This window comes from Pteropus medius, unplaced genomic scaffold (assembly GCF_902729225.1).
Source record: "Pteropus medius unplaced genomic scaffold, Ma_sr-lr_union100, whole genome shotgun sequence".
Lineage (NCBI taxonomy): Eukaryota > Metazoa > Chordata > Mammalia > Chiroptera > Pteropodidae > Pteropus > Pteropus medius.
Window position 1 is genome coordinate 6,598,598 of NW_024356336.1, and position 12,802 is coordinate 6,611,399.

The 12,802-nt window shown below is 55.7% G+C and overlaps 2 protein-coding genes across 7 annotated transcripts in view; one reads left to right on the forward strand and one right to left on the reverse strand.

Moving 5' to 3' along the window:
- INPP5J (inositol polyphosphate-5-phosphatase J) overlaps positions 1–6,537 on the forward strand; it is a 9,486-nt gene extending 2,949 nt beyond the window's left edge. For 2 of the 5 annotated variants that reach the window (XM_039862019.1, XM_039862017.1), the window contains 11 exons: positions 555–671; positions 791–899; positions 1,096–1,212; positions 1,537–1,712; positions 2,169–2,280; positions 2,421–2,530; positions 2,670–2,853; positions 4,968–5,105; positions 5,266–5,343; positions 5,470–5,574; positions 5,769–6,537. In XM_039862019.1, the coding sequence (XP_039717953.1) occupies positions 555–671; positions 791–899; positions 1,096–1,212; positions 1,537–1,712; positions 2,169–2,280; positions 2,421–2,530; positions 2,670–2,853; positions 4,968–5,105; positions 5,266–5,343; positions 5,470–5,574; positions 5,769–6,275 (1,753 nt within the window). In that variant the 3' untranslated portion in view covers positions 6,276–6,537. Of the gene's footprint in view, positions 1–6; positions 188–548; positions 672–790; positions 900–1,095; positions 1,213–1,536; positions 1,713–2,168; positions 2,281–2,420; positions 2,531–2,669; positions 2,854–4,967; positions 5,106–5,265; positions 5,344–5,469; positions 5,575–5,768 lie in introns of all 5 variants that reach the window. The other 3 variants (XM_039862018.1, XM_039862020.1, XM_039862021.1) reach the window with 3 other exon arrangements.
- A 108-nt stretch (positions 6,538–6,645) lies between these two features.
- Positions 6,646–12,538, reverse strand: PLA2G3 (phospholipase A2 group III). Of its 2 annotated transcripts, XM_039862022.1 has the most exons (7): positions 11,500–12,537; positions 10,444–10,576; positions 10,058–10,192; positions 9,479–9,786; positions 8,642–8,771; positions 8,431–8,547; positions 6,646–7,787 (listed from the first exon to the last, which is right to left on the reverse strand). In XM_039862022.1, the coding sequence occupies exons 1-7, from the start codon at positions 12,002–12,004 to the stop codon at positions 7,610–7,612; spliced, it is 1,506 nt and encodes a 501-aa protein (XP_039717956.1). In that variant the 5' UTR covers positions 12,005–12,537; the 3' UTR covers positions 6,646–7,609. The 2 variants fall into 2 exon arrangements, with proteins under 2 accessions (XP_039717956.1, XP_039717957.1); XM_039862023.1 differs by lacking the exon at positions 10,058–10,192 and having other exon boundaries at positions 11,500–12,538.
- Positions 12,539–12,802: the final 264 nt, after the last annotated feature.

Consider the following 12,802-nt stretch of genomic DNA (forward strand, 5'->3'; position numbering starts at 1 on the left):
CCCCAGCCCCTGAGATAGCCCTCCCCAGGCCTGGCACCCAGGGTGCAGAGTCTGGTGGGCGCCTAAGCCCCAGCCTTCGGCCCCAAGAAATCCCAGCCCCAGTCACCACCTCCCTTTCTACATCCACCTCGTCATCATCATCTTCTTGGTCAGCTCAGCCTACCTGCAAGAGCGACCCCGGCTTCTGGTGAGGGGCCCCTCTCTCAAGCAAGATTGCTGGGGCTTGAGCTCTGAGACCAGCCATCTTTCCAGGTGGCTTGCCCTACTCTGCTCTAGTTTACCTCCCTAAGGAAAAGTCCTTGGGGGTGCTGGGCCCACTCTGCGACCCTCAGAAGACAGACAGCATCCCTTCCTAAGGGACATGCCCACCCCTGCCTCAATTGATCTCCCTGGGAGAGTCTGGTAGGAGGGTTACTAGGCCCACTGTGGATCCTTCTGAGGGCTTACGCCCACACCTGCCTCAGTTTATTTCCCCAGAAAGAGACCTGTGGGTGGGAGATTGAGGATGAGGGAGTGGTGCCCAGCAGTAACCCCTCCTATACTGGCACCCCCAGGATCACTGTGGTCACGTGGAACGTGGGCACCGCCATGCCCCCTGATGACGTCATGTCCCTCCTCCACCTGGGCAGTGGCGGCGATGACAGTGACAGGGCAGACATGATCGCCATAGGGTGAGGGGGCAGGGCTCGTGGACCCCCTCCCCAAACTCTTGTGCCTCTGGGACCCTCGCCCACGGGAGGGACTCCTAGAGTGCCCCCCATCCCCACAACCACCTCATCCCATCTCCCAGGCTGCAGGAAGTAAACTCCATGATCAACAAGAGGCTCAAGGACGCGCTCTTCACAGACCAATGGAGCGAGCTCTTCATGGATGCGCTGGCGCCCTTCAACTTCGTGCTGGTAACGCCTCCCTCAGCTCCTGGGTGGGCAGAAACCCCTGCATTCCTGGCTTTAGATCTGCCTTGACTCGCTGGGCCTCTGTTGCCGGGTCTGTGAAATGGGAGGATGGAGGAGCAGATCTGAAGGACAGGAAAAGGTGAGGGCCGGGAAGCTGGGGTTATGTCCTGTCCCTCAGTCAAGTTGTCTCCCACCATAGGTGAGTACTGTGCGGATGCAGGGCGTCATCCTGCTGCTGTTCGCCAAGTACTACCACCTGCCCTTCCTGAGGGACGTGCAAACCGACTGCACGCGCACTGGCCTGGGTGGCTATTGGGTGAGCATGGGAGTGGCCAGGGACCTAAGGAGATTGTAGATTAGTCTCCAGACTCCCTGCACCAGCAAGGTCCCCTCCCCACGCTCTTCCCCTTACTCTGAGACCTGCCTCTCCCCAACCGCCCACTACCCCATTACGTTTTCTAGACCCCACCCGCTTTTTGTCCTCGCTGGGTCCCAGTGTTCTGCCTCTTTCCCTAGAACCCACTCCTCCTCCCCAAGTCTTCTCCATGGGCTGGCCGGCCCCCGCTCCTCTGTATGTCTCTCTCAGTGCTTCACCCGGCCCCGCCCACAACCCCCCTCCCCCCCAATCTTGCCTCTCAAGGGCAACAAGGGAGGAGTGAGCGTGCGGCTGGCGGCCTTCGGGCACATGCTCTGCTTTCTGAACTGCCACCTGCCAGCGCACATGGACAAGGCAGAGCAGCGCAAGGACAACTTCCAGACCATCCTCAGCCTCCAGCAGTTCCAGGGGCCCGGGGCACAAGGCATCCTGGATCATGAGTACGGGCCAGGGAGGGGCCAAATGGAGCTTGGGCGGGGCTAGTGAAGGAGGGGTGAGTCTCAGAGGTGAGCGTCCACTGACTTGCAAGAAGAAACCTGAGTACCTGCCTGGGTGGACCTTGGGGGAGAGGCGGGGTCTATGGAGGTGGGTCACCACCCAAACTACATCTAGGAACACGAATACTGGGTAAGTTTGATGGCGGGCGGAGCCTGCAGGGTGGTACTTTGCTGAGGGGCAGGGCCTTACTGAGGGTCTGAACCTAACTTTCCTCTAGATCCGCACCCCACTGCTGCTCCTTGGCGGGCTGAAGGCTCTGCCGCCACTCACCAGCCACTCACCGACCCACTGCATCATCGCTAGGGGCAGCCAGTGTTGTCTGGTTGGATGGGGGTGGAGAAGGATCTGGGTTGGGCTCTTCCACCCCATGGACCCCGCTGATCTCAACCCTCGAACAGCCTCGTGTTCTGGTTCGGGGACCTAAACTTCCGCATCGAGAGCTACGACCTGCACTTCGTCAAATTTGCCATTGACAACGACCAGCTCCATCGGCTCTGGGAGAAGGACCAGGTGTGGAATCCCAGTCTGCACCCCAAACCCCCAAGCCACAGAGCGTGCCTCGGGACACACCTGTACCCTAGGCTATGATCCTTGCCCTTATCCGTCCTGCCCAAGCTGTTGTCCAATTCTGCCCTTGTGGACCCTCACAGCTCAACATGGCCAAGAACACCTGGCCCATCCTGAAGGGCTTCCAAGAGGGGCCCCTCAACTTTGCGCCCACCTTCAAGTTTGATGTGGGTACTAACAAATATGATACCAGGTGAGCTCAGCACTGGGATGAAGTGGGGATGTGGGCTGAAGTCTTCTGGACGAGAGAGGGAGGAGGGTCAGGAGGCAAGGCTGGGGGCTGTGCCTTGATCCACTGCCCCTGAAACTCTGGTTACATCCGCCCACTACAGTGCCAAGAAGCGGAAGCCAGCCTGGACAGACCGTATCTTGTGGAAGGTCAAGGCTCCACGTGGGGGTCGCAGCCCCTCAGGACAGGAGAGCCACCGGCTCCAGGTGACCCAGCACAGCTACCGCAGCCACATGGAATACACAGTCAGTGACCACAAGCCTGTGGCTGCCCAGTTCATCCTGCAAGTGAGTCCTAGTCTCATCCTCCCCGAATGACATCCCCAAGCCCAGCTCAGCATTCCATAGCCCAACCCTTGCACCTGCCTTCAGCAGCACCCATTTGTCAGAGCAGAGTGGGAGTGAGTTATGATCTCCATTTTTGGATTAGGAAACTGAGGCTCAGAGACACAGCATCACTTGCCCAGGGTAAAAAGAAGAATTAGGAATTGAACCCAGGCTGACCTGAATTCAGAACCCATGTCTTTTTCCACTATTCTCCAACTCCCTTCTTCTATGAAAGGTTTAGGGCAACTTAAGGTAAAATTTGCATGTATAATAAGGCCAGCAAATTCACAATGTTTACTTAAACCTCATGCAGCATTCATTCATATTCGTTTATTATTTACTTACTATCTTACCATTTGCCAAGCACTGCAAGAGTAAAGTAGTGATGGAGAGGGAGAAGAGAGATATAAAAAATACAAAGCTAAACTCTAGTTATAATTTAGCATCGTGTTTAGGATTGAGGTCCCTAGTCACCAAAAAAAGGGAGGGGTGCAAGAATGTCAGAACATCATAACTGGACCTGAGAGACTATTTAGTCCAACTCTGTTTTTCTATGGGGAAACTGAGGCCCCTAGGGGAGTAGGCATGTGCCCCAAGCCTCACACAGGCTCAGTGGCAGAGCGGTGTAGATTCCATCTTTTCAGCCGTGAAACACAACTCTGGACTCTCCTTTCTCTTGATCTGATAAGAGGTAGTCCAGTAGGCCAGAGAATATTTTCCTTGGTGACTTTGTCACATGGTCAGTCAGTGGGACATTGGCCAATATCCTCAGCTGGGAAAGGATATCTGCCTATGTCTGGCCTCTCATGACCTTTGGTAAAAGTCTTGGGCGTGAAGTTTAACCCTCACCTTGAGAACTACTCCTTTTGGGCACCCTACCCTGACCTTCCTTCCTCATCCAGGACTCTGTCCTTTGTAAAAAGTTATCTGTTGAGCACCTCTACATACCACACCCTGTATGGTGCACTTTTACATGTCATCCCCTTGAATGTCTTAGTAGGCCCTGAGATGTCCATATTCTCCATGTTACCTGTGAGAGAAACTGAGACTCAGAAAACTTAAGTCTCTTACTCAAAGCAACACATTCAGAATAGGGCTCAGTGGGAGTTTTGACCCTGCAAAGCCCTGGAGGGTATCTCCAAGAGCCCACCCTGACCAGACTCACTGTTAAGAACCAGGGGCAGGTAGCAGATGTGCTGGTTTCTTCTAGAGCAGCTTGGCCCAGAATCTGAGGAAGGAAATCTGAAACCAGGTAAACAGGGAAAAGGCAAAAGCCTGAGGCTGGCACCACGTGAGTCCTTCCCTAAGGGACAGAGGTGGAGCTAATAACCTGGCCACCTGTCACCCCAGCAACCCACCCACGTGGATGACCCTGGGAGGAAGGTACTCCTGGCTATTTGTCTTCAGGAACTGATGACAAGGTCACAGTCATCCCTTAATACAGGTGGGGAAACCGAATCTTGAATTGGCTAGGGGCTTACCTGAGGTCACACAAGCAAGTTAGTAGCACAGCCTAGAAGTGAACTGAGGTCTCCAGCCTTCTACCCAGGGTTCTTCTTCCCACTTAGGGGTGTTCAGCTTGCCCTAGATTATCCAGTACCTCATGTTTCCCTTGCTAGCATAATAAGCGAATCATTTACTGAGCATCTACCATATACTTGAAAGTAGACGGTATGCTTTACAAACGGAATCTCACTGAATCTGCAGCACAACCCTAGGAATTAACTAAGATGATCCACATTTACAGACAAATGCCCTGGCATTCAGAAAGGTTGAGAAGCTCATTCAAGATCAAACAGCCTGTCAGGGGCAGAGCCAAGGCCAAATCCATGGTCTCCTAGCTTCAAAGCTGTGTTCTCACTCAAAATCTAAGAAGGCTGTGGGCAGAAAGAGCCCTGGGCTGGGAGGCAAGAAGCCTGGCATTTATCCCAGACCCGTTCTGCCTCAGTTTCCCTATCTCTGCAGTGGCTTCAAAGGCCCACATCTCAACCTATTTGTGCTGACTGAGGCCCAAGGGCCCTAGGTGCATGGAATACTGGAGGGTTTCCCCTGATATTGCCCCCTCCCCCGGGCAGTTTGCCTTCAGGGACGACGTGCCGCTGGTGCGGCTGGAGGTGGCAGACGAGTGGGTGCGGCCAGAGCAGGCTGTGGTGAGATACCGCATGGAAACAGTGTTCACCCGTAGCTCCTGGGACTGGATCGGCTTGTACCGGGTGAGAAGGGCAGGGGTGGTCAGTGATTTGGGGAAAGAAGGGCCTGGAGGAACAGCCGGGTACCCAGGTGGGATCACAGGCTTCTCAGAGTTTGATGCCACACCAGGAGGCTGCTGAGATCAGGCCATAGGGGTCACCGCCTTGATTCCTCTCACCCCAGGTGGGTTTCCGCCACTGCAAGGACTACGTGGCTTATGTCTGGGCCAAACACGAGGATGTGGACAGGAATATCTACCAGGTACTCAAGGGGTAGTGAGGAAGGGGAAAAAGGCCCCATCACCCTTGGGGGCTCAGGACTCAGCTTGGGGGGTTCTGTGGCTGCCTCCCTCACCCCAACCTGAGCCTATACCCCTGGGCCCACCAGGTGACGTTCAGTGAGGAGTCGCTACCCAAAGGCCATGGAGACTTCATCCTGGGCTATTACAGCCACACCCATAGCATCCTCATTGGAGTCACTGAGCCTTTCCAGGTGCGTAGACCAGACTATAAGGTCAGGGGTGCCAAAAGATCCTGTTCAAATGCCACAGCCTCCATATTCTTCTCTGTGACCTCCTGCAAATAATTTGACTTCCCTGGGTCTGCCCGGGAGTGTTGGAGTGGTTCCAAGAGGCCTCAGTGGCCAGCTGGGGAACGGAGCGCTCGAGAGACCAACTTTCCCTCCAGATCTCGCTGCCTACCTCAGAGGTGGCCAGTAGCAGCACAGACAGCTCAGGTGCCAGCTCAGAGGACGAGGATGACAGCACTCTGGAGCTGCTCGCACCAAAGTCCCGCAGTCCCAGCCCTGGCAAGTCCAAGCGTCACCGCAGCCGCAGCCCAGGCCTAGCCCGCTTTCCTGGCCTTGCCCTGCGGCCCTCCTCCCGAGAACGCCGAGGCACCAGCCGCAGCCCCTCACCCCAGAGCCACCGCCTACCCCATGTCGCCCCTTACAGGGGCAGTGATAGCGGCAGCTGGGGCAGTAGTGAGGAGGGGCCCTCTGGGCTGCCTGACCCCTGGGCCTTCCCACCGTCTGTGCCTCGAAGCCTGGGCTTGCTGCCTGCCTTGCGCCTGGAGACCGTAGACCCCGGAGGTGGCAGCTCCTGGGGACCTGATCAGGAAGCCCCAACCCCTGACAGCCTGTCTCCTAGCCCTCAGGGCCAGCAGAAGCTGGAAGAAGGGGGCCTGGAGCCCTGAAGGCGGGTGGGTAGGTGGGCCCAGGTGGCTCTCACTCTGTCTTAATCTTCTGCAAGCCCACCTGCCTTCCTCCTGCTGCTGCTCCAGCTTTATCTGCACCTGCCACCCTGCCTTGGCCAGGGGTGGGCAATTGGGGTCCCCCAAACTCCGTCCTAGCACCTCAACTGTGACAATCAGCAAAGGCCTTTCCAGACCCCTATCTGGGATAGGGGGAGGGGCAATCCTGGAGGTCATCGATTAGGAATTAAATTCTTCAGCCTCACTCCTGACTCTTTCTTAACTTGTTAGCAGTCTAGGGGGTGGGATAGTCAAGAGTAAAGGACTAAAAGAGACAACAACAGATCTGACAATTTACCAGACATCAACTGTATACATTACACACGCCATCTTTAATCTGTACTACAACCCTGAATTGTGGTGTTGAGTTCGGTGTAGTTCTTAGCTTCATTTCACAGGTAAGCAAACTGAGGCCTCCAAAGCGTTGTGTGAGCCTCTCAAAATCAGACCTAAGTACAGTTTGGCTGTGTGCTGGAGGGAGGGAATATTTAGTAGGTCCTAAGAGCTATCCATGCATTGGTTCACTTAATCTTCAAGGACCCTATGAGGTAGGTCCTGTTTACTCTTCTCTTTTGTAAGGAGAAAACAAAGGCTTAGAGTTGGGGAGGGATGTTCCTTGTTCAGGGGCACAGAGGAGCTGTGCATTTAGGTTTAGGGCAGGAAGAGTAGGCCAAGGCTGGGCCAGGAAAGACACAGCAGCTGTTAGAAGAGAAGGGATTCCCCCTGGGAGGAAGAGAATTGTGAAGTCCCTCTAGTGCCCCCCATCCTGGGTTTAGACACAGGCACTTCTGTGGCATCCCTCATTCCCTATTTTACCTGCTGCCCCAGGTACTCGATCTTCCCTGGGCATGACCTTGACACATGTATTCACTTTGCAGAATGGACTTAAAATACACTTTCTCCTGGTACCTCCTAGGCCCGCTGCAATTAGTTACCCCCTCCCTATTCCCATCTGGAATAAAGTTCCCTGGCAAGGTACAAGCCTAGGGCATCAGAATGAGCCTTCTGAACACCACATCCATGCACAGAGGGTTTGTATGCCAGCCCAAGATCACCCAGCACAGTAGGAGCTATAGTCTAGCATTTGGGCCTTGGCCCTCCTCTCCCCAATCCAGCCTTCTGGCTGTCCGCAAAAGCCTGGGCCATGCTTCAATCTAACACAGGAAGAAGAGACTGAGACCCCCAGGCCTAGCAAAGCCAGGGGCAAGATCATCTGGTGCCCAAGAAAGCTGGAACTGAAGTCAATGTTTCCAGAATTTCTGCTGCTCTATGGGTTCTCAGGCTGCCTGGGTCAGCTGCAGGCACCAGTCATAGAATGACATGGGGGCCCTTGGGTGCTCTGAAGGCCGTGCCTGCTCCTCATCTGTGCCTGTACCCCAGAGCTGGAGTCTCCTCTGCTGAAGTCGCCGCAAGTGCCTAGCTGACACCTTGATGGCCTTAGGGCCCCTGGAACAGCTGTGGGGAAAGAAAAGTGGGGCAGGCAGTCAGGACTGCCAATGATCCCATGCTACTCTGCAGACTGGGGAATGGAGGCCTAGTGAGGAGCAGGGACTGGGGCCACGGAAGGGTGGTTACACCTAGAAGGAGGCAAAATAAACCTGTCCTGACATCCAGAGGCCTGGGTTCTGCCACTGACCGGCTGCCTGCAGATACCTGGGCCAGTCTGACTTGTTTCCTCACATGTGAAATAGGAAGAGTAACAAGGGACAAGGAGCCGGCTTTGAGAATCAAAATGGAAATGAGATCGTGAGTTAAGCAGTTTACTACATGCCCATAGGCCATGGGCTATGTGTGTCACACATGCCATTTCCTTGGTATATACAACCATTTTACAGATAAGGAACCAGGTGTAGAGAGGTGACTCAAATTGTAAGGTCACATAGGAAGTAAATGCCAGTGTCAAGATGCAATCCACATGGGCCAGATGTGGAGCTGAACCCAGGGCACCAGCGGGTAGGGAGATGATAACAATATAGCTCAAAGGTCTCCCATCCCCTGCACCCATCCCTTTGGCCCAGATGCACAAAGGTGGAGGCAGGTATAGGAAGTCAACGCCTTGGGAAAATCCCCCAATCCTCCTGGCTCTACTGTTACTTACCCTTTGTGCTCAGCACAATCCAATGGAGGAACCAGCTTGAAGCAAGTTGTGCCCAGCAGCTCCCAAAGCACGTTGTTGCCCACAGGTGGGCTATGGAGCCTCAGGAAGCGTGCCAGTCTGAGGGCAGAGGCAGGCTTAGGCTGGGACAGGGCCTCACAGCCAGGTGTCTGGCATCAGGCAGCCCACCCCTAAGGGTCCAAGCAGGCCTCACCGGCGTGTGCAGTCGCAATGGAAGAGGGGCTCTGGGGCACTATTGAGTAGCTGGAACTTGGTCTCCTGGGGCTCAATCTGGTGCTCACACTGGTCTAGATGGCGGAAGCTGCGGCAGGCCTGGTGGACACCTGGGGGTGGGTGTGGTAGTGAGGAGAGCTCAGTCCCCCAGGAGGCCCACTGATGCTCACTGCCATCCAGAAGAAACACTGGCACATGTGCTCAGTCACACACACACACACAGACTCCTTCCATCTCATGCCTTTGTGCCCACAGAGTCTCTCTCTCTGCCCCAACCCCCTCTCTCCCACACACACAAATATACACAAACACAAACACACACATGTAAGTGCTACAGTAGTGGAGGCTCAGAGTGCTGAAGCTGGTCAAGAAAGTCTTCCTGGAGACACAGGCTGATAAACTGAGGCTGAGAGGAAGAGGAGGAGGGATTGCTCCAGGCAGAAGGAACAGAACGTGCAAAGGCCCAGAGGTAAGAAAGAGCAAGTTGCCTTTGAGGAACCAAATGTTTGTGAAACTGGAGTTTTGACTGGGGAGTAGGGTCTGTGGGGCCAGTGTCTAAGGGTTCCTGGGTGTTGGGATATCATCAGCTGAGGTAAGAGGAGCCATGGTGGGGGCTCAGAGGGGAGCGACATGGTCAAGTTTGGGGTTTACAAAAATCCTTCTGGCTGCAGCATGATTTGATGGAAAAGGTTGAAAGACCCCAGGAGGAGTTTGGAGTAGGAAAGGAAGCAATGCAAGCCCCCCAAACCTCCCACATGTACAGAGGTAGAGAAATTTCCTCATATCAGGAGCCCCCAAGGTTAGGTTCTGAGCTCACCCTGGTAGTTTAGGCCACCCCGTGGCCCCTGGAGGCCTGGATGGGTGACCTCCAACTGGGCTGTGGGGGCCATATCAGACCTGAGGGAGGCCACGGGGGCCTGAAGGGCTGTGGCGTTGGCTTTGTTGGGGTGCTGGGACGCTTTCCTCTGTGGCAGCCACTTCCGAGGGTGCTGCTTCTGTCTCAGCTTGCTGGGGGCTGGGCTCTGGGGGCTAGGAGTCAGGGTAGTGGCTGAAGAGCTCCAGGAGGCATTGTAGAGGGTCTTAGGCTGTAGGCGGGCGAGGGGTATGGAGCCATACATTCTACACCTGGGAGGTGGCAATTGGTGGTAATTAGTAACCCATAATCCCTCGCACCCAGAAGCCCCCTGGGTCCATGAAGACCAAGGCTCTGTTAGTCCCATCCCTTATCCCACTGGGTTTTGTGGGACACCGGGGGGCGGGGGGAGTTCTGCATCGTGGTCCCCGCCCTGAGGGGAGGACAGGGAGGACGAGACATACAGACTGGCCTCTCTTTCTGGGCTTGGAGCCTGGGCTCCTCCTCTGGCCGAGAAGGGGCTCCAAAGGGGCAGCTACGTACCCGCCCCACCAGTACCACGCCACACACGCCTCCTGCTCCTCCAGCACAAAGCAGGGGATCTCCAGCACGTTGAAGAAAGCCATGCCAACGATGTCGGAGATGGAGTCCTGCTGGTTCTGCAGGCATTGCTGGAACCTGCCCCAGAGGCCGCACCAGAAGTGAACCATAGAGGGCCACCTGGCTCCTCCCCAACCCACCCAGTCACTACTAGCTAAGTGGTTTGGGGTCTGAAAGTCTCTTCTTCTCTCAGGCCTTAGCTTTCACACCTGCACAGTGGGGTCCAAGCTGTCTGATTTTTTAGGATTCTCTGGAATCTTAGTCTCTGCCCCTAGGAACTGGGTAACTATACCCCACCCCTGCACCTGCAGCCCCCCTGCCCTGCCAACCTGGCATCACAGTCGCAGTGGGAGATGGTGTGGAATCGGTAGTTTCGGATGCCATAGTTGTACTGGAAAGGCGAGATGTTCTGTGGGCAGAGGTCATGTTCTCGGCAGCAGAGATCCGGGCCATGGAAGATTCCTTCAGGGAGCAGAGGGGGTACCAGCTCAGCAGGGTCCTGAGCACCACACACTGGCTATGCCCACCTGGTGTCGGGAGCAGAGACCCGGTTTTCACCCAAGCCCTGACACAAATGCTCTGGGAGGCCTGAGGCCAGTCACTCTCCCTCTGTGGGACTCTCACAGTTTCAAAGCTTAAAGAGAGCACCAAGGCACGGCCCCTACTGCAAGTACCATGCAGCCCACCCAGGAGCCCTTGCCCAGAGAAAGGCCTGGCTGGGAGGAACTCTGGAGGCGGACCCAAGCTCACACCCATATTCATGAGGTCGTGAATGTGTGTGGAATGGAATGGCAAACAGGCAGGGTGTAACCTTTTTCTCTGACATGATGAGGCCTTGTCAGGATGCCAACCTGCTCCGACTCAGGTGCCAAGTCCTCCCCAACCCTACACACATATGCACAGACACCTGTGCTGAGAGTGCAAAAGAGCCATTCGTGTTTGTCACCACCTGAGCAATAGAGCATTTTACTGAGCATTTTCAAAGTGCCCAGCATTTTCCATACCCAAGCTCACGGCGACCCTGCAAGGCAGGTGTCGTTTCCATTGTCCAGGTGAATAGTGCTATACTGGAATTTAAACCCAGGCTTTTGGGTCTCAGCATCCACTTAATTTGGGTAATAGCTTTTTGGCTCAGCCAACCCCGGATCTACCCCGGCCTGGCCCCTCCCTCGGATGGTGATTAACGAGGACTCCCAGGTGTAGGTAGGACCTTTCCCATCTATGACCTAATTTAAGCATCTCATGATGAGACTTACAGTAACCCACATTTTACATATAAGGGTATCGAAGTTCAGAGTGGCTATGTCACTCCTCCAAGGACAGACAACCTGGAAAGCCTGCACTGACACGACCTCAGCCCCCCGGCCCACACACACATGGCTCACCCAGCTCCGAGGAATTTCCAGCAGAGTCCCCGACTCCACACCACAGCGTGCCAGGCATGGTCCAGCCTCTCTTTCCCCGCAGGACAGGTACTCCACTCTGTCCTGCTGCTCGCTTCTTCCTTGCCCCTGCTGGACTCCCATCAGGCCCTTGGCAGGCCTCCCACTGACTCCGAAGGTTGGCCAGGGCTCTCTGCAGCTCAGGCCCAGGGATGTGGATGAAGGAGCCCCGGGTGATCTCATCAGCACAGAGGGCACTGAAGGCTGCAGTGAGCTCTGGCTCATCCTGCCGGCTACATGCTTGCAGCTTCCCGTGCCCATCCCAGTAGGCGTGGAACAGGGCCAGTCTCTGGGCGTCCTTGCCCAAGAAACTCAGGGACCCCAAGGGGCTGCCAGGAATGGGCCTGGCCAAGTGGCAAAAGGTGCTGTCCCAGTAGAGGGCAGGAGAACCCCCCAGAACCACTCCCAGGAGGCTCAGCACCCCCAACAGCACTCCCAGAACCCCCATTCCTCCCTGACCCAACCCAGTCAGACAAAGCCCCCAGGTTGCCTACCCCTGGTGGCCCACGAGGCAGCAGCTCAGAAGCTGAGCGGAAATGGTACCCAGTAGACCCGGTGCGCGTTGGGGCCAATGAATGGAGCTTTAGGAGGAGTTGGAAGGAGGCTGGAGTATGGGGTGATCTCCGGCTTGTAACTCAATCCACCGGCTGGGCAGGATGCTGATTGGCTGAGGAGGGCACTTGCCGGGGCCCACGCCCCCACTCACCCTGCCTTTCTCATCCAGTCACCTGCTGCCAGCCCTGCCTGGTTGGGGACTATGAGAGCCAAAGCCCTGGGCCTTGGGGGCGGGGCCAAGAGAATCTGTATCTCCCTGGTGAAGGAAGAGGGTTCGGGGGCTCAGAGAGGCTCCTAGAATTTATCATTATCCTCCCACTCCAGTGGTGATGGCCACATATCCCTTCATGAAGCTAGCAGGAGGCCATGGGCCTCCTCCAGGACTGGGTGAAGGAGGTGAGGGCAGGGCTGGGGCTGTGTAGCCACCCCACTTCCCCAGGAGCTCCTAGGAAAGGAAGGCTTCTGGGAAGGGGGTGGCTATCCCTGTGCCACCTACAGTGCTCTCCTCAAGTCCTGGTTCTTAGAAAGGTTCTTATAAAGGCTCTTGGCATACCCAGGAGACTGCCTCAGAGCTCCCCACTTCCTGGGACTCCAAGCGCAGACTGTTCAGCAGCGCCCCCTCCTGCTCTGATAGATGATAGGTAGAGACACAGCTAGAGCAGGGCTTGAGAGCAACATGGAGCAGGGCTGA